Here is a 22,307-nt window from a genome sequence, read left to right as displayed (position 1 = left end):
ATCGAATAGTAAGGGAGACCCAAAACTTTTAAACTGTACTAGATACTCAGGAGATAAATATCCATGGTAAATTTTTAAAACTACTCAAAATGTGATTAGTTTCTGAGACATTTGGAAGGGGTAAAAACATCACAATAAAAAAGGCTTCTTGTATCAGGGGTGGTAAGGGAAGAGGAGGGAGAAAAGAATTTTCTCTATATATCTGTTTATTTGATATACCTTGAAGGAAGTTTAACCAAATCTGAGATAACACTGAAATCATTTTCTTAAGGAAGCGTTATTAAGAAGCTAGAAATCTATAAGCTATAAAGCTATAATACAGCAAGCTAGAAAGCTATAATACAGACTCAGTCTTTTAAAGCTAAAAGGAATATCTAACCTGGAACTTTAATTTTGTCCACAACTGAGTTCTGAAGAGTAACTTTTCCAAAGTCACATGATGATTATTTTAGTTGCAGTTTAAACTATATAAAGTATTACATATTCTCTATAGAAAAATTAAATATTCCATATTTGCTGAAATGGAAACATAGACTAGAGCCATTCAGCTCTTTGATGTATATTAATTCTAAGTTTCTTGAGAGAGAGAAAGAGAAAAAAAGAGAGAGAGATGGGAGTGAGATGGGCGAGGGATGAAAAGAATAGAAAACATATCTGCATAAGAACAGCATTACACTCATCATACTGTTTTGTAAATCCTTAATACAATATATTTCCATATCAGTAAGTAAAAATAACTTTCCATATCAGTAAGTATACATGTATTGACTGCAAACACCAACCAAAATGTTCCTTTTCTAATTTTTTTACACTGATAACTTTTAAATAGTAAATTTTAAATGCTATGCAAATGAGTACACCTTTAATGGTGGAAATAAGTATAATAATTTAAAAGATGTGAACACTGCCATAGGTATAATAATGTGACCACTTATTTTCAAATATATATATATATACACACGTGTGTGTATATATATACACACACATATATATATATATATATGTCACGTGATCCCAAAGATTCTTCTCATTTCATTACCTCTAGTTGTCTTTTTTAATATATTCACTGAGGCATTTATCAAGTATCTATTATAATAACAGCAGGATTACTGCACTAGATAAATATTCATTTAGAAGGTCTGAGGAAATGCACATTGGGATGGGTAAAGCAAAGTTCTCATAGCAATGTAAATATTAAAACTACACAGGAGAAAACATCAGTAAACAGGTCAACATAAAAGAAACCTAATTTTAAAAATGAGTGATGGAAAAACAAATAGTTCTGAGTTTAGAAAACAGGAATTGACTAACTGATTAATAAGAAATTTTCTTTTTTTCTTCAATGAATTGCCTTCTCACGATTTTAACGGTGTAGTCTGGTGACCAAGAGTACTTAACTTTATTTATTTATTTTTGGTCACTCAGCACGTAGGATCCTAGTGTTCATCCTGGGACTGAACCTGCACCCACATTGGAAGGGTGGAGTTTTGACCACTGGACCACCAGAGAAGACCTCAAATTTTCTACTTTTTTTGTCTTTAAATCAATTTGTGTTTCAGTTTGGCTTTGGGGCCCATTTACTTAAGAGAGGTGATTGATAATAATTAATATTGTTTGAATATTAACAATAAGAATTATTCCCTGTTACTTTAGAATAATTACATTTTTCATGAAACTTAAAGAAAAAAGATGTAGATTTTTGCAAACAAACTTTAACTCATTTGGAAGAAAGGTTCTAAATTAATAATAGGAAATACTACTACCATCACAAAATATAATATTTTACAGGAATATTTTATTTTACAGGGAAGCCTGGCATGCTGCAGTCCCTGGGATTGCAAAGAGTCGGATACGACTTAGCAACTGAACAACAACAATTATAGGATCCATTGAAAGAGCAAAGAAGTTATTTCCTTCACTACTTTGCAAAGGAGTAAGACAATAAATTACTTTTAAACACAAAATATTAATATCCTACTTTCTTTGTTTTAAGTATAACACCTAGTCAGCTGAAGATTCACTGAAAACATTCATTTCAGACCTTTTTTGTTCAAGTGTTATGGGAATACAAATAAGGTTACTAGTAAGATGTGATCCCTAACCGCATAGAAAGAGATGATAATGAAGGTGTGGCTTCCTATTTAAACAAATCAATTTAGTTCCTCTGAAGGTGTGGCTTTCTATTTAAATAAATCAATTTAGTTCCTCTTGGGAAACATCTTAGAATTACTACTATTGGTTTCACTGGAGATTCGCAAATGATTTTCAACATGATTTATTATTTATAGATAAGATGGTAAAAGTAATACAAACTTAAACCTTGAAAAAAATCAAAGCCAGTTATTAATATTTAATTTTCTGAAAAAAATAAGATGCTATTTCATTGATTTTGGCGCTCATATTTTTGAGTCTACTTTTATTTCTACTGCCAATCCTCTGTATCATCCCCAATTTGTTGCATCAGTAGCTAGGTAAGGATTAATTAAAATCTTTAAAGATACTTATAGCTCAAGATGAAAGCTCAGACATAAAATATGAACATCTGATGCTCTGGTGTGTATCCAACTATCCGAAGAGGATGTTTAACCCTCTCCAAGAGATTCCACAGGTCTAGATGGCACTCAAGAACCTATGTTTTTAGACAACACATTTTGAGAGACATTGATCTCCACAATTACCATCATTGCAGAATCCAAGTTGTTATTCTCTCTCCTACCACTATCATTTTCAGAAGTGCCAGAACTACTATCATTTGGCTTGATATTTCTCAAGTGAAACTATATGCTGATCTCCATAGTACATATTGTTAAATAATATATACCATGTTTCTGATCACTATCCACTAGCTAGACAGATGAATGGATATATACAAAGGAAGACAGATATAGATAACAGACCCATCCACCTATTTATCTAATATACATTAAAGAAATATATTCTGACTACAAATCAAAAAGTAATTCAAAAGTCTTAACATTTTCCACATCTGAGATACACTCTGAAATTCTGTTCTAAAAAAACAAAAGAAAGCTACCAATGAAAGAAATTCCCAGAAACATTTCCCAGATTTTAGATGTTAACAACAGTAGCTGGTTTACCTGCCATCTCGCTGAGCAGCACCACCTTCTGTCACTGTCTTGACAAATATTCCCAGCTTTTCAAGGCCTGCATCTGCTCCAACACCCATTCCAATAATACTTATGCCAAGTCCATCCTCATCTATGAAAAAGGAAAAAAGTGAACAACCTTAATTTTGCACTCATCCATAATTAGATTCTGAGATCTATTTGCTGCTTTTAATTTTGTTCTTTGTGAACTATCCTGACATGTTTGCTTTGACAGAATTTTATCCTATGCTGGGGAGCAAGGATGTTAAATAAGATCCCTTAAAAGGCTCATTAGTTTATTTTCATTTTACTATTGCAGTAAAATGTGATCCCTGGAAAAGGAATAACTTGATTATTGAGCAATCAATCTATCTGAAAACACAGCCTAACTAAATAATACAATATTTTTAAGCACAGAGCATACATACTCACACATATATGTATGTTTGAGTATATAATTTTAAACTAATGTGATTATACCTGGAATTTCCCATCTACTTATGTGGTCTTCTTTTTCTTTTTTAACTTGGGCCACATCCCCGTTTATGTTAATAAGGTGGTAAGTATCTCTCAATATTTTCTTCTGTTCTACTATACAAGCATATAAACATATGATCAGATAAAATATATACATATATGTGCATATAATTGAATATATATTATATAGTGTTTAATTTTCCTTCTTATTTCCTTTATACAAACAAGATCATATTATATCTACTTCTCTCTGCAGTTTATTTTTCTGCTCTAATGATAAGATATCAATTTATATAGCCTTAAATCACTTAGAATGCATAACAGTTCATAGTGAGAAGGTGTCATAATTTATACAACCATTTGGCATTCACTTCTGTTTCCAATTTATTGGACCTTTGAACAATACTGACAATCACATTTTTAAATTCAGATACAATTCTCCTTTCTGTGAACACATATATTTTAACATTAATGAAATAAAAGATACATTATTTGCATTCCACATTTTTTGGTTAACATTCAAAGTTGTTTTCTGATAGCCTCAAAGTCTTTATAATAATGGTGCATTAGCTGTATAAAAATAGATATTAACTAATCAACAGTGTTGGATTGTTAAAAAAAAAACTGGTTCATGTGCTCAATAGAATGTTTCATGCTTTTAAAAGACTCTTTAGCAATAACCTTTAATTTGCTAAGTATTCTCAGCTAGTAATTTTTTGAAAAGGGTTCATCTCATTGATTATCACTTATTAGCTTCTGCTTTAAGTATTTCTAAGTACAACTCATAATCCTACATCTTTAGTCTACATATGTTTAAAAATACATCATTTAGCAAAAGTGTGATGTCTTTGCTCAGTTGTGTGCTAAAGAAAACTAGTATAGAGTTTGATCCCCAGCTGAAGGCACATCCACATTGATTCCAGGCATAGGTACCTCTCCAGTGTGAGAACTGTTGACTAAATTGAGTGATCACGGGAGACCTTCCTTTATTCCTTACATTTAGAATATTTGCACACATCATTTTCCATATTTATTACATTCTAATTGTTTCCCTGGTATAGGTATTCATATTCATCAAGAAGCATTCTCGTTCTAAAAACTTTCCTACATTCGCTATAGCTTTACAGTTCCTCCCTAGAATGAGGTTTCTAACGCACATGAAGGTCAGATCTGTGCTGAAAGCTCTTTCTCATTGGTTACATGTATACAGTTTCTTCTGTTACACAAATTCTCTTATGTGTATAAAGGTTAGCTGTATTGCAGAATTATTGCACATATTTATCACATTCATAAGATTTCTCTAGAGTGTGAATGTTTATATTTATGAAGGGATTACTAATGCCCAAAACCCTTCCCAGTGTCTACATTCAGTGAGTTTGCTCTTGTGTTGTTTAAGAGATGATCGCTGTAGACTTTTCCACATTGAATAATGTTGCAGTGCTTCTCTTCTGTATGAAATCTTTGGTGAATATTAAGTATTAGGGGGATTCTTATTCATATTCATTGTATTTATAGAACTTTTGTTCATTATGAATTACCACATGTCAAGCCAACATTAAGTTTCCACACTCAGTATACTCAAAGGGCTCCTCTCAAATGTGGATTCTCTGTACTACCATGCCATTTAATAGTTTCTTCCAACAAATATCTTGCATGAAAATTACATCTTAGTTTTTAAATCCATTTTCTCTGCCTGGATTCAGGTTTTAGTAAAATCATCTCCCTTCCTTTCATAGCTCCCCTTGATGCTCTAACTGGAAAATTACTCAGTCTTGCAAAGATGAAAATGCAACTATGGGCAAAGCAGTATGTTGGCTTGAGCCACCCTCAATTCAGTGCAGACCACCTGAAAGACATGGTGATAACTGAAAGGAAACTAAAGGAAGAGTACAATCAACCCAAAGATCAGTTGACTGATTTCATCTCTGTACAGCTTCTCTGAGATGGCAAGCATGGGTGAAGTCCAGAGCCACACACTTGAAGGCTTTGATTCCTCTGGTTGCACCATCAAGGACCCAGCAGCGACCCTGTCTTCCTCTGTATATATTCTACTAGGAACAGGCAGAGCACAAAGTATGCAAAACATCCAGGAAAAGATGGAAAAGACTTGAGGCTATGTTAGGAAGATGCTGTCACCACCTTCTGGAGCTCAGCGTTTATTTTCTCTACCAGGAAAAAAATCTCATGTTGGTTCAGCATTCCCCTCACTGCTAGTGAGGTTTGAGCTTGTAGTCATAGGAATGTGGGCCATTCAATTTCCTCTAAAGTAAAGTGCCAATTTTTCTAATGAGTTTTGCCTGTCTCTTTTGTCCTGATAATTTACAAAGACTCTTAGAATATTATAGTTATTAACTCCATGTCACCAAAATGAATATTTCCCCTCCTAAATATATCACTTATCTGTTGGCTTTGTTTGACAACATTGCCTTTAAAAGTTTAAAATTTTGAATGAGTGAATTGGTCCATCTTTCTTTTATAATTTCTGATTTTCCAAATGGTTAAGCCCCTCCTCCCAGAAGCCCAGATGTAGATATATGTTTTCGTCACATATCTTTGTTTAATATTTTATTATTTAATTCATGCAGTTTACCTTTATACATGATAGAATGAAAATGAAGTTTTCCCAACTTAATATTCTTTCAGATAGATGCTCAGTTATGCCAGAACAATTTGTAAAGGACCCTGTTACTCCTAAATTAGAGTATCTTACATGTCAAGTTATTAAATTTTCATGCACATTAACATCATTCTCTGGACCTTGTATTTTGTTTCACTGATCAACTGCTGTATGATTACAATTTGTTCTGATTATCGAGGAATTACATTACATTCAGATATTTGGAAAATTAAATTCTTTCACTTTCTTTTTCATACTGCTCTTAGGTCTGTATTTTTCCATGTAAAATTTACTACTGTATTATGCTATCCCTTCTCCCAGTGTAACTGATGACAGTTCTATTTGAATTGCATTAAATTTATATATTACTTTATCAGGATAGAAGATACCTATCAGATATAGGAGAGACTTTCCTATACTGAATCTTCCCATCCAAGAATGCAGAATATCTATGCTTAGATCCTGTATCTTTAATCTATCTTCAGTCAGGATCCTATATCTTTAATGGGCTTCCCTGGTGGCTCAGCTGCTAAAGAATCTGCCTGCAATGCAGGAGACCTGGGTTCGATGCCTCACTTGGGAGGATCTCCTGAAGAATGGAATGGTTACCTACTCCAGTATTTTGGCCAGGAGAATTCCAAGGGCTCACAAAGAGTTGGGCACGACTGAGCAACTTTCACTTTCACTTTTGTATCTTTAATAGCCACAATACAACTTTTACAGCATCAATAGCTACAAGACAACAATGATACATCACCTCACACCTGTTCCAGTGACTACCATCAAAAAGACAGAGAGATAAGTGTTGGGAAGGATGAAGAGGAACAAGAATTCTTGTGCACTGTTGGGAATGTAAATTGCTGGAGACACTATGGAAAACACTATGGAGGCTCTTCAAAAATTAAAATAACCGTACTTCATTTAGTTCTCTTCTAGTTCAATTTTTCTAGTTTAACTTTTATTTTGAAATATAGCACACAAACAAGAATGAATAAAAACATTTATCTATAAAATACTGTATAGAAGCAAAAATAAAACAAATATTCATGTACTAACAAAGCCAGAACACTACCAATACCCTCAAAGACCACTAAGTACACTCCCTGAAATCATAACTCTCCTTGGTAACCATTATCCTAAATATGGTGTTAACTATTTCCTCCTTTGCTACTACTAGCAAGGTTAACTACTACCTCCTTTAAAAGGTAGTATTAGTATTAAAACACTACTTTTTAAAGTCATTTATCTGTGTATCTCTAAATAATATGCTGTTTAATTTTTCCTGGCTTTGAAATTTAAGTAAATGGAATTGTACTGAATGGCTTATTCTGTGATTTGCTTCCCACCCGCTACACACAATTTCACGTTTGTAAGGATCATAACACACTGCTCCACGGAACTGTGGCTTCTTCATTTTTACTACTGAGTAATACTTTATGGAATAGATATGCTACAATTTAAATACCCTTTTCTATCATCAATGAATATTCAGACTGTTCTCATTTTTGCTATTAAAAGCAATACAATGGCCCACAGCCAAATCCAGCTGCCTTTATATGGGCCATAGTTAAGAATGGTTTTTACATTTTTAAATGAATGAAAAGTATAAGCCTCAGTCTTACATTTTCTTTAACCTTAAATGAAAATAACAGGAATAATTATTAGCCAATCATGTTAAGGGAAATAATTGGTATTTTTTATATTTTTTCATCCAAGCAATTTTATACTTAATACTTAAATATTAAGTAATACTTACATTTCAACTCTTTCCCTCACATTTTCAGTTTTGGACAAGCTGTTCTTTGTTTCTCCCCTCTCCCCCTCCCCCATACCGCTGCTGCTGCTAAGTCGCTTCAGTCGTGTCTGACTCTGTGCGACCCCATAGACAGCAGCCCACCAGGCTCCCCCGTCTCTGGGATTCTCCAGGCAACACCCCCCCACCCCCACCCACCTGCTAATTGGGAATTATGAAGGAGATGTGCTCTTTAAATCTTTAAGTACTAGCAAATTTCTTTCTTTCATCAGGATAGGCAAATTCTCTCTGGGATGGATACAGGAGTCTTGAATCATCTTCCTTTTTCTTCTCACTGGTATATGCAATGATCCCTATGCCCCCCTACTCCCAGTGTTGCCTGATACTGGTCTAATAATTTTACCTTCGTTAAGCACATTTGCTTCTTTGTTTGCTTTGATTTTGGCCTGGTATTTTATAAGATTTTTACTTTATGTTGGTGATTAGAATTTTCCCAGGCTATGCCTGAGTATGGGAATTTTTTTAAGTCCTCTCACTTGCAACAAATTGGCTAAGACCTTTCAAGCATGAGGTTCAGATATTTTTTGAGTTGTCAATTTCTTCTATCTTGTGTAATATGTATCTTATCCTGTACTGTCTTTTCTCCTTCTATTACAATTTATATATTTGGTCTCTCTCATGATTTTTTTTGGATTTTTTGCTCTGTCATTTGAGAATTACTTTGGGACATTTCTTATGCGTTATCTGTTACATCACCAATTTGAGTCTTGATAATAACCATCCTTTCCTCTTCAACGCCTCTACTGAAATTTTAAATTTTAAAATAAATATTTTTGTTGTTTTGTTAATTTGCTTAAGATGTCATTTTAAAGCCATGCTTGAATATCTTTATTCATTTTTTCATTTATTTCTTTTTTGTTATTTGTCATCTGTTTGTTCTGCTTTTTTCCAAAGCTCTTGGAGATGTTTTGATTTTCTGTTCACTGGGTCTTAGGTCAGTTCCGAGATGATGACTTGTGATGATAAACACAGCAGGCTCTGGGCCCATAAGTTCCCAGCTACTCAGCAGGCAGGCTGTGGTTCCTGGGAGGAATCAGGAGAAAGCCCCTTTGTCTTGTCCTCCCTACTTTCCTTTAGACTTCTCCCCTCAGAGATGAAGAGGACGCCACTGCCTTCATTCCAAAATCCATCATTTCCTAAATGTTCGGTACTCCCATATCTACTACATTCAGCATCTAATCATGACCACTCTCCCTCCAACAAAAAACTACAAACAATCACCTAGCCTAAGCTCTCACTTATAGCAACTCTCCCTGGACTCTTCACATGCACCAGTGGTTTGCAGGAATACAAGAAAACATCAGACCTCATTCACACTTCCCTATTCCTAGTCACAAATCCAGCCAAGTAAAGTAGATGGGTTTCAGCAGGGATGGTGAGGGAGGAGTCTTTCAATATACCATCTATGCAGAATTCATATAAACTGTTTTTGAAATTTAAAAAATAAAACCTTCCATGACAATGAAAACTCTCTCCAATCCTTAGGGGAAAAAAAAAGGCTATATTTAGGGAAAATAAAGTCATTTCTATACTATTAAAATACCAGTATAACATTAACATTGCAGAGCTCATATACCTTTTTCTAGTTCCACTGGGAAAAGTTCCAGCTTTTCTACACGTTTTTCAAGTTCATACTCAGCTGAAGCAGCCACGGGGTCAACTTCATCATTCCTCCTGTCATAGTCTTCATTGGAGTATGTGCTGAAGACCTGTAGTAAGATGTCAACAATAAGATCAAAATCCAGAAAAGACAGCTTTCTTAATTTAAGAAAATCTGCTAAGTATCCAAAACTACATAAGTTAAAAATTTTGTATGAAGAATTTCTCTAAACAACTGTTTTGTCATCAAATCAATAGAGATGTTAGGAAAAGGAAAACTGAATCAGAATAAAAGTAACTCACTAATTTAAAAAATGTACCACTTTTAATAATTTGAGAGACAACAGTAGCCAACAGCTAATCATTATATGGTTATCAATATTTATCACTTTTTACAGAATCAGGGTATACTATATTAGCTGCAATAAAACTAAGGTAAAGCATCTTGAGCATGCTACTAAAGCAAATATCCACACTGAATCCATTTCATGCTATGACCTGTAAAAGCCCTGGTGAGTAGTGTGCTGGTACTAGAATTATATTTGAAACATAGAATCACTGAAACTGACTTCTATACTATACTGTACCAGGCTGTGTTAAGCTCTCATTTGTCATCTCTCATTTTACTTGCATGCAAATATAAATTAAATTCTCACTGAACATTTTAATGAAATGACTATCAAAATATTGCTCAAGATCAGCAGAACAAATGGAATATTGGTAGGTCTTTCTTCCTGACCTAAATCATTCAAAAGATCATTATGTGTGGTCTTCAAATGTAGCCATAAGAAACTTATTGTCCTTATTTCTGCTGAAATATTTGATTTATTTTAAAGCAAACTGGAAGCTGGTATATAATCCCTCACTTAATACACTGAAGAATATTTAAAAGAAAGAAATATATAATTCATCAAACAAAATTAATTTGCATGATAAAAACTGACATTTTCAATTAAATTCAACAGTTATGAAGTATTCAAACTGTGCCTGACAAAACTCTGTCTTGTCCTCCAAAATTTAAAATCTCTGATTGAACAGTATTTTAAAAAATATACATAAAAAGTGATAATAAACGTAGAAAGCAGGAATGAAGGTCAGAGATGGAAGAAATCAAGTCTGTTGTCTATAAAGCTGGCCCTGCTAGTCCAGATGTGCTTTACATTCATATTACTGGAAAACTGGCAGCTCTTACACGCTATATATGGCAATCTATAAACCAGAAATACATATTGGATACATAGAAACAGATGTAGTGTGGTTCCTAATTCTACATACTTCTCAAAATCGTGTCATTTATAGTTTTTGTTCCTGACTTTCAACATGTATTCATGGCCATGTACCATTCACAGTTGGTCTCTATCACATTGCTCCACCACAATAAACATTTCCGCATCAAAAGGAACACCTCTAGATTATGGGGTTTGTATCTTTTAAATTAATCTTTTCATAAAATATGCTTCCTATGCCCCTTCCATAGAACCTTCTAGTGTTTTTCTTAAATTGTCAGGTTTATGACTTTCTCTTAGACAGCCTTTTTGGTCTTTCACTTCCCTTATAAGTTTTGGTAATCATTAATTCACATATATTCATGCATCAAAAAGTTATACAGTACCAACTCTATGCCATACATTATGCTAGACACAGAAGAAGGCACAATCTCAAGTAGCTCACAGTTTAGTAGGGACACAGAAATAAAAATAAACAACTACCATATGTGTGATAATTGATATAACAAAGGAGTATACCAAGCAATTTTTTTATTGTCCTGAGAAAGGGAAGAATTTCATTGAAGGGGAACTATGTGAGCTGAATCCTAAAAATAAACAAGGATTCATATATTCAAATGTAGAAGAGGTGAAATGTATATTTCAAATATAAGATACTGGAAAAAATCTGTATCTTTTGGAAAACATAGACAATTGAATGGATCACAATATAATATGCCTAGAGAAACAAACTTTAATAACACACACAAAAAAGTAATTGAATCTGGAACATACATGTCCTGGAAACTATTGGCAGTGATGATTGGAAATTATTCCATTAATGTCTGCCACTCTACTTCTGCTAGAAGGTTCAATTACATGATCGCTAAACAAGGATTCAAATGATATTCATACTACAACATAACTCAACTTAACTCCTGCATTTAATATGTGAATAAAAGAATGCATATGTATTTTATATATTATATATGTGTATGTGTGTGTGTATACAGTGGAAGTGAGAAATAGATTTAAGACACTAGATCTGATAGACAGAGGGCCTGATGAACCACGGACAGAGGTTCGTGATATACAGGAGACAGGGATCAAGACCATCCCCAAGAAAAAGAAATGCAAAAAAGCAAAGTGGCTGTCTGAGGAGGCCTTACAAATAGCTGTGGGAAGAAGAGAAGCGAAAAGCAAAAGAGAAAAGGAAAGATATTCCCATTTGAACGCAAGTTCCAAAGAATAGCAAGGAGAGATAAGAAAGCCTTCCTCAGCGATCAATGCAAAGAAATAGAGGAAAACAATAGAATGGGAAAGACTAGAGATCTCTCCAAGAAAGTTAGAGATACCAAGAGAACATTTTATGCAAAAATGGGCTCAATAAAGGACATAAATGGTAGGGACCTAACAGAAGCAGAAAATATTAAGAAGAGGTGGCAAGAATACACAGAAGAACCGTACAAAAAAGATCTTCACCACCCAGATAACCATGATGGTGCGATCACTAACCTAGAGCCAGAAATCCTGGAATGTGAAGTAAAGTGGGCCTTAGGAAGCATCACTATGAACAAAGCTAGTGGAGGTGATGGAATTCCAGTTGAGCTATTTCAAATCCTCAAAGGTGATGCTGTGAAAGTGCTGCACTCGATATGCCAGCAAATTTGCAAAACTCAGCAATGGCCACAGGACTGGAAAAGGTCAGTTTTCATTCCAATCCCAAAGAAAGGCAATGCCAAACAATGCTCAAACTACCAGACAATTACACTCATCTCACACGATAGTAAAGTAATGCTCAAAATTCTCCAAACCAGGCTTCAGCAATGCGTGAACCGTGAACTTCCAGATGCTCAAGCTGGTTTCAGAAAAGGAAGAGGAATAAGCGATCAAATTGCCAACATCCGCTGGATCATTGAAAAAGCAAGAGAGTGTCAGAAAAACATCTATTTCTGCTTTATTCACTATGCCAAAGCCTTTGACTGTGTGGATCACAATAAACTGTGGAAAATTCTGAAAGAGATGGGAATACCAGAACACCTGACCTGTCTCTTGATAAACCTGTATGCAGGTCAGGAAGCAACAGTTAGAACTGGACATGGAATGACAGACTGGTTCCAAATAGGAAAAGGAGTATGTCAAGGCTGTATATTGTCACCCTGCAAACGCTGGCTGGAAGAAGCACAAGCTGGAATCAAGATTACCAGGAGAAATATCAATAACCTCAGATATGCAGATGACACCACCCTTATGGCAGAAAGTGAGGAAAAACTAAAGAGCCTCTTGATGAAAATGAAAGAGGAGAGTCAAAAAGTTGGCTTAAAGCTCAACATTCTAAAACTAAGATCATGGCATCCAGTCCCATCACTTCATGGCAAATAGATGGGGAAACAGTGGAAATAGTGGCTGACTTTATTTTTGGGGTGTCCAAAATCACTGCAGATAGTGACTGCAGCCATGAAATTAAAAGACGCTTACTCCTTGGAAGGAAAGTTATGACCAACCTAGAGAATATATTAAAAAGCAGAGACATTACGTTGCCAACAAAGGTCCATCTAGTCAAAGCTATGGTTTTTCCAGTAGTCATGTATGGATGTGAGAGTTGGACTATAACTAAAGCTGAGCACAGAATAATTGATGTCTTTGAACTGTGGTGTTGGAGAAGACTCTTGCGAGTCCCTTGGACTGCAAGGAGATCCAACCAGTGCATCCTAAAGGAGATCAGCCCAGGGTGTTCATTGGAAGGACTGATGTTGAAGCTGAAACTCCAATACTTTGGCCACCTCATGCAAAGAGCTGACTCATTTGAAAAGACCTTGATGCTGGAAAAGATTGAGGGCAGGAAGAGAAGGGGACGACAGAGGATGAGATGGCTGGATGGCATCACCAACTCAATGGACATGAGTTTGGGGAAACTCTGGAGGTGGTGATAGACAGGGAGGCCTGGCGTGCTGCGGTTCATGGGGTCACAAAGAGTCGGACATGACTGAGTGACTGAACTGAATTGAACTGTGTGTGTATACACACACATCTGCTAGCAAATATTCTTTCCCAATAAGGCTGGTATAAAGTTCATTTTGAGGATATCCCAAAATTAAATAAAACATACAGAAAACTAACTATATAACTACAGATTGGAAAATAATATTTTAAATAATGTTTGAGGCATCTAGCAATCAGATGACTATATCACCATTTCGTTCTGTAGAGAACAAATAAGATAATATACTTTTCATCCTCAGCTTGTTCATTGTTGGTAAATTATATGGACACATAAGCACACTCTTATAAATACATGAAAAAAGAAGGCCAGAACTCATTATTTGAAAATTAAGCTTTTGTTTACCTGGAGAATCCAAGAGGTTAAAAAGAAAAATTTAGAACTAACAAGAGTTCAGTGATTTCTACATTTCCTCACTCATGTAAAAAATCATTCTCTTAAACTTATGCAAGCCAAATTTGGGCTGGTGCTACTACAAACTTGGAAGACAATTACAAGAAAAGCAAGTGTGTTTCTAGAAATGTAGTTCCCTAAGTATTATACCTGTGATAAATTATCATACAACCTCAAATTTATTGTGAGACCTACAGACAGAAAGTACTAATGTCGTTTTAAAGAAATTAAAAGTGTTGTCTTGCCTTTGGGGAAGAAAAAAAGTTCAGTGAAAGCAGAATTTGAAAACTAACCAAAAAATCCATAGTAATTTTAGAAAATATAATAGAAAAGATCAGAAATTATAAAATACTCAATTAGTGATTATAAATATGCAAGAATATCCTTATCTATAAAACGTAACTGAAAAATTTAAAAAGCCCTGAGTAAGTGTAATGTCATGCTATATTCTTGTATTAAAATCCTTAATATTGTAAAATCATCTATGATCCTAAATTATTGCAAATGTCTGTTTGCCTCAATTTGATTTATGAATACAGGGCAATCAAAATTAAAATTCCACTAACATTCTTCCTGAAAACTAGCAAGCTGCTTGCAAACAAAGAATAAGGATGGAAACAAACCTTATCAGATATCAGAACATATAATAAAACCTCATTTATTAAGGCAATATGCTTTGCCCAAAGACAGATCTATTTTTGTACTTTCTGTTTCCCTCCTCTACCTTTCTATTCAAATTAGTTTGGGTGATCTATTAAAAAAATAGTAGGGAAAGAACGAGATATCCTCCTGAAAAAAAAATTCCTAATTCATATGAATAACAAAAGTAAAATTTACATCAGCTAAGAACAAAAAAATTATAAATTATTAAACTACTGAAGTTCAAACTACTGAACAATTACATTCATTTCTCATCCTAGTAAGGTTATACTCAAAATCCTTCAAGTTAGGCTTCAGCAGTACATGTACCAAGAACTTCCAGTTGTAGGAAAAAAAAAAAAAAACCTCACCCAAGCTGGGTTTAGAAACCAGGGAACATACTGTCAACGTTTGTTGGACGACAGAGTAAGCAAAGGAATTCTAGAAAAAACAATTATTTCTGCTTCATTGACTATGAGAAAGTCTTTGACTACATGGATCGTAACAAACCATGGAAAATCCTTAAAACAGTTGGGAATATCAGACCACCTTACCTGTCTCCTGAGAAACCTGTATGCGGGGCAAGAAGCAACAGTTAGAACCTTACATGGAACAAATGACTGGTTCAAAATTGGCAAAGGAGTAAGACAAGGCTGTATACTGTCACTCTGTTTATTTAACTTATAAGCAGAGTACATCATGAGAAATGCCAGGTTGGATGAGCCATAAAAGCTGAAATCAAGATTGCTAGGAGAAATATCAACAGCTTCAGATATGCAGATGATACCATTCTAATGGCAAAAAAGAGGATCTGAAGAGCCTCTCAATGAGGGTAAAAGAGGAGAGTGAAAAAGATGGCTTAAAACTCAACACTAAAAAAACTAAGATCATGGCATTTGGTCCCATCATTTCACGGCAAATAGATGGGGAAAAAGTGGAAACTGACAGATTTTCTTTTCTTAAGCTCCAAGATCACTGTAGATGGTGACTGCAACCATAAAATTAAAAGATGCTTACTTCTTGGAAGGAAAACTAAGACAAACCTAGACAGAGTATTAAAAAGCAAAGCCATCACTATGCTGACAAAGCTTTCATCTAGTCAAAGCCATTGTTTTTCCAGTAGTCATGTTGGAGCATAAGAAAGCTGAGCACCGAAGAATTGATGCTTTTGAATTGTGGTGCTGGAGAAGACTTTTGAGGGTCCCTTGGACTGCAAGGAGATCAAATCAGTCAATCCTAAAGGAAATCAACCCTGAATATTCTTTGGAAGGACTAATGCTGAAGCTGAAGCTGCAATACTTTGGCCACCTGATGTGAAGAGCCAACTCATTGGAAAAGACCCTAATGCTGGGAAAGATTGAAGGCGGGAGGAGAAGGGGACGACAGAGAATGAGACAGTTATAAAGCATCACCGACTCAATGAACATGAAGTTGAGCAAACCCCAGGAGACAGTGGAGGACACAGAAGCCTGGCATGCTGCAGTCCATGGGGTTGCAAAGAGTCGGACACAACTTAGTGACTGAACAACAACAAACTGCTAAAAGGAAATATGAAACAATATTTTTAACAGGCAAGAGAGAATCTTCCCCAAAAGCCACGGGTCCTAAAAAGCCTAATGAAAATAAACTATTTGATTAAATATTAATGCTAAAAACTTCTAGGTAACAATATACATCATAATGAAATTATAAAACAGGTCAAATATTAGGAGAATATATTGTCAAATATCAAGATGAAATATGAACATTTGTAATATTAAAAATGTTTTATCAACTTAAAAACTACATCTATAAGTAGGGGGAAGGAAACTGAGAATTCAACAAAGAAACACTACTGTTCAATAAATGATGTAAAGATGTTCAATATCATTAAAAATTTTCTTCTTAAAAATTAATTTAAGAAGGAAATACAATATATTCACCTATAGGATGACTTTTTGAAAAAGACTGCAACATCTAGTGTTTGTGAGGATATAGGAAAAATACTCTTGAAAAAGCAGGAAAAAAGTCATCATTTGAAATTAGCTATCAAGATTGCAAATGTAAATGCCTTTGATCCAGTAATGCTATATGTAAGTATTTATAGAGATATTTACAAGTGTGCACAGATATCTGTGCAAGGAAGTTCATTAAAGAACCATTTGTAATTCCCCAAAATGGAAAATTACATAAATGTTCAAAGATAGAGAAGATGTCTTACTATGTTATAGTATTTACAAAGATGTAATTTCACATAATGATCACATAATAAGAAAGATCTATCTCTGCAAACATGAAAGGCTTTGAAATTACTTATCCAAAGGCTCATACCTTACTTAACCAAAAAGGCACATGGCAGATATATTTACATCTATATCCATATGTATCTACTCTTCTATCTCTATATATACCTATATAGTGACTGCAAGTTACTGAGTCGTGTCTGACTCTTTGCGACCCCATGGACTATACAGTTCATGGAATTCTCTAGGCCAGAATCCTGGAGTGGGTAGCCTTTCCCTTTTCCAGGTGATCCTCCCAACCCAGGGAATGAACCCAGGTCTCCTACATTGCAGGCAGATTCCTTACCAGCTGAGCCACCAGGGAAGCCCAAGAATACTGGAGTGGGTAGCCTATCCCTTCTCCAGCAAATCTTCCCCACCCAGGAATTGAACCGGAGTCTCCTGCACTGCAGCCGGATTCTTTGCCAGCTGAGCTACCAGGGAAGCCCATATACATAGGTTTAAATATATTCTCAATTGGTATGACCCTAACTTTAATCTAAATTAAAGATCTCCTAAATTCCCTAGCCATGTAGCTCTTGCCAAACTGTAAAACCACTCTAAGCCTCAGTTTCATTATTTACAAAATGGCTATTATAATAATAATACCTATCATATAAAGTTGCTATGAAAATAAAATGAGACAATCCAAATAATTATGCTGGGTTCAATGTAAGGGGAGGGAAAGATTTCCCAGGGTAATCAGAGATAATAATATTTCCCCAGATACTTACACTCATCTCATATTCTTATTTACAAGTAAGTTCTGAATGTTTCATCCACTATGATGCTTAATGCCCTTTGAACAAAAATCTACTAGACTAATTTGGTACTACAATGTAGACTGGCCTGCCAAAACCCCTACCTGTGTCCAGAGCAGTACAATATCATTACACAATGGCTTGTTATTTGTCATGCTTTGTTTTGCCTTGACCAGGAAGAACCTCAAGATGAAAGGAAAACTGACCTAGGTAAGACTTTCCCTTTCATCAATATGGTCATGACTCATTCAGTATTCTTACAATAGTTCTATCATTTTTACTTATATTACCATAACTGCTCTACAAATAAAATGAATAGTTAATTACGCAAATAATAATCAAAACCTCATCATGATATTGCCACAATGCAAAAATGCAAAAACTAAAGGCCAACAGCATCCTGTGTCCTACTATTCAGCACCATTCAAGAGATATACACATATATTTAGTTCAGTCACCTTTACATTGTTTCTGTGTTATTTCACTGAGAAAAGCAAAAGGATGTTTAAATTTAAGACTTCTTGTTTCAGAGCCAACAAGCAATTCCTTGATCAAAGGAAACAAAACAAGACCTTGTCCCTTACTTTGCAGCAGAGGCAGGCTTTTAAGGATAACAAGTTTACAAATACAGTTAGCAACGACATTTCTGACCCTGCAACCCAAAGTTATGAAAAATAAATAAAGTTAAAATTAGCTTATAAGATTTCAACTAGAACCATTCTTTTTCACATTTCCAGTAATTGGAGCTCCAACACTTTTTCAAAACAACAGCAACATTTTTTCAACAATAAGGGGAAAAAAACCTGATTTCCTTTACTTCCTTATGACACATTTTCTTTAATCAATGCAGGTCAAAATGAATCCAGGATTTTCTGTAAATACTGACTAGAAGGAATCTCCCACAAGGCTTCCACAAGGTTTCAGTTCTGCCTGTCGTCTGTGTTCTGCTTCATCTCCTGACACATCAAAGATGGAAAATGTTCCAGGTTCTAGCAAGCTGTACTTCAGATGATGGCTTGGCACAGCATGCTCGTGGAGATTAGCCAAGCATTCACATGCTTCCACAAACGGGCCCCACTTATCACAAGCTTCCTTGGCAGAACTCTAACTCACCTTCACATGATTTTAGTCGCTCTGCTTAAGAGACTCTATAAATTGAAACTAAGAGAAGATAGTCCACCTCAAAGTTTTTAAAAACAAATTTGGTGATAAACCATCCTCAGAAAGGAGGATCCTGACAGCCTTAGAACAATGTACACAAAACTTCAGTTTCCTTTCCTTCCCACACTGATTTACAATGTTAAGAATTATAGTTTCTAGAATGCCTAGTGTGTGCCAGGGAGTATGTTAGGTTCTTGGTGCAAACTGACATAAGCCAAACTGGAGTTTAAAATCATCAGGCATTTGGGGGTAAGCACTGGCAGTCTCCAAAGATTCTAAATAGGTGAGAGCTTTCTGATGAATATAAACACATTGATGAGCAGGAGGTTGAAAAAACAGACCCGCAGCTCTATCTTGCATGCTCAGTACAGTCTCAGATTTCTGTCCTTCAGTTACTCTGGCAAGTAACCTGCATGGAGGCATGCTTAAAGCAACTGTGACAATATTCCACAGTATGATGTCTCTAACCTAACTGAGTCTGTCAACAAAATCCTACATTTCAGAAAAAAGGACCAAATGAATAACAGTTAGACGCTACTCCAAAAGCTTAGCTTGCTTGAATCAAAATCCATTTACATAAAATATTTCTAAAACCAATCCACGTATTTTCAACATCACTCATTTAACCAATTATCTGTAACGTTCCTAAAATTAATAAACCTTCCTATGCAGATTTAAAGTATGCATCTCTGGAGTGTAGACTTCTAATTAGGGTCTTTCAAATACTAATCCTTGAGTGAAGATCCATGAATGTTGTACCTAGAGTGCTAACTAAAGACTCCTAAAAGAAAGTTATACCCATAAATATGGTGATGTGTATGCTGTAATAACTGAAAGTAAATTACAGACAATATCAAGCTTTAACTTTAACTTTAAAGAAGTAGTCTTTAACTATTGTACCAACTGATCCAGTAAATAAGGCAGAAAAAAGGAGAGTATCTACTTTTCATATTTTTACAGGAGAAATTCGAAGCTCAGAGAACAATATACATGGCATATATGAGGATAACTAATAAAGACAAAGTCTGTAAGGATAAAAGGTGTATTTCACTAGTCGCAAGCCTAGTGGTTTCATGAATAACTAAAGAACAGGAAGTGAAAAAACAAATATACTTGACATAACGGGAGGTAGAGAACAGGCTGATCAAAAGGCAACACAAAGAGGCCTATATTTGTCAGGTTTCTCCAGAGAAACACAACCAACAGGAGGTGTATGTGTATAAGATGTTCCCCGACCCAGGGATCGAACCTGGGTCTCTCACATTGCAGGAAGATTCTTTACTGCCTAAGCCACCAGGGAAGCCCTCATATTTGTATTTATATTAACTAGATTTATTTTAAGGAATTGGCTCACGTCATTACAGAGACTGACAAATCCAAAATCTGCAGAGGAGCAAGCTGTAGACACAGGGAAAAGTTGCTGTTGGGAGTTCAGGCCCAAGGATTCTCTCTGCTTCAGGGGAAGTAAGTCTTTTACTATAAAGCCTTCAACTGGTTGGATGAGTCCCACCCACATTACAGAGGGCAATTTACTTTACTGTACTCAAAGTCTACTAATTTAGATGTTAATCTCATTCAAAAACAGCATCACAAAAACATCTAAAATAATACGTGATCTAAAATATCTGGCCACCATAGCTTAGACAAGTTGACACATAAAATTAACTATCACAAAGTCCTTAAAATAGAATACTCTTTGGCTCCAAAAGCTTGACATCTAACTGAGATAATCATATCTAGATAGTGCCTCTCTATATATCATTGGAGTGTTGTAAATTTTTATATCCCCAGATACATTCATGGAATGTACACAAAACCCATGATAAAATTAAACATACGTTTTTGTATTATCAATGGCACCAATCACTTCATACTTGTAGATAATCAACAATGAAATATGGAGAATGTAAATTCTTCAAATTTAGAATAGCAATAGTTGACTCTGCAGAAAGATAAGCTAAATATAAGAAAACTTTTTATGAAAGAATACTTAAAAATAAGTGGAGTTTTATTAAGGTCACATACACAGAAATTATCAGTGAAATAAAAAGATTAGAAAGTCCTGTATCTCTTCATTTTGACAAACTAGAATTCAGTTATAATTAGCACATTTATCTACAAATATGTATATAGTTAAAGTCCTTGAAAAATCTTAAAAATAAGCTTAATATCTCCTTACAAAATCAGCTTATGCCACTAGAGTAATTAAAAAAAAATTCCATCATAAATAAATATAAACTTAGCTTATTTTAAACTTGGACAAATTGTCCAAAAAAGTGAGTTTTTCCAGTAGACAGTTGAACAGAAAACTGGGCAGTTCCACAGATGTTCATGTTTTCTTGGTATTTTTCAAATTGTAATAAACATTTAAACACATCCATGAGAAATTAGCAACGTTCTCTTTCAGCTCAGCCAGACTTTTAGTTTAAATCAGAGACATATGCTTTTCAAACTGACAACCAGTGGCCAGCATGAAATAAACTGGTGGCCTTGGTCCAGTTCCCACTGAACAGGTATCTTCATCACAGGAAAAGTGAACTAATTAGCACCACTTGGCAACTTTTGGAGGGGGCAGGATAATCCCCTAGAGAAATAACTTCCCATTCACAGAAAGTAATGTTCCTGTACAGATGCAACAGGTTGAGTTAATAAGCCAGAGTCTGTTCTCGCATTTGTCTTAGCGGCTGGTATTCATTTCTTTCACTACCACACTGCGCTTCTAAAGCCCCACGGAGTGAGATTATTTTGAATTGTCTAAATAAGAAAACAGATGGAGGTGAGTACTACAGCATGTATGGGGTAGTGAGGTTAAAGAGGAGAAAGGGAGTCACGGACCACACCAAAGAGGGTTTGAGGCTGGGAAAAGAAAGACTTTCCAAGGTAAAAGAGTTATCCATGTATAGAAATTTACTCTCCCCCATCCAAAGGTCCCAAGGGTGACTGCACCTCTGATATGAGGGCTATGGGGTATCATGAGGACTAAATACTAAACTTTGAGGTTTTAACAACCTTGGGAAGTGTACTCCAGACCCAGAATTTTGCCTGGAAATAGAGTAAAAGAAAGAGCCTTGTAGGGAACTTGATCATCTGTTCAAAAATAACATCAGAAGTAATGGTTCAGGTTAAAAGCAGAAGGAGCCGTTTCCCTGCTGGCTCAGATGGTAAAGAATCCACCTGCAATGTGGGAGACCTGGGTTCAATCCCTGGGTTGGGAAGATCTCCTGGAGGAAAGCACAACTAACCCACTCTAGTATTCTTGCCTGGAGAATCCGG

General features: G+C 35.2%; 1 protein-coding gene across 16 annotated transcripts in view; it reads right to left on the bottom strand.

Annotated features, from left to right (window-relative positions):
• Positions 1-22,307, bottom strand: part of PPP1R9A (protein phosphatase 1 regulatory subunit 9A) — a 362,524-nt gene that overhangs the window by 169,274 nt on the left and 170,943 nt on the right. For all 16 annotated transcript variants that reach the window (XR_014066087.1, XR_014066088.1, XR_014066090.1 and 13 more), the window contains exons 3-4: positions 9,591-9,723; positions 3,099-3,219 (exon numbers count right to left, since the gene is read on the bottom strand). Coding sequence is in view for 13 of the 16 variants with exons in the window: in XM_081531508.1 (XP_081387634.1) it covers positions 3,099-3,219; positions 9,591-9,723 (254 nt within the window). In the remaining 3 variants the exon portion in view is untranslated. The remainder of the gene's footprint in view (positions 1-3,098; positions 3,220-9,590; positions 9,724-22,307) is intronic.

This window comes from Giraffa tippelskirchi, chromosome 10 (genome assembly GCF_054371585.1).
Source record: "Giraffa tippelskirchi isolate mGirTip1 chromosome 10, T2T-mGirTip1v1.2.pri, whole genome shotgun sequence".
In the NCBI taxonomy this organism is placed as follows: Eukaryota; Metazoa; Chordata; class Mammalia; order Artiodactyla; family Giraffidae; genus Giraffa; species Giraffa tippelskirchi.
Note: the sequence above shows the minus strand (reverse complement) of the source record. Positions and strands in the feature narration are given on the sequence as shown.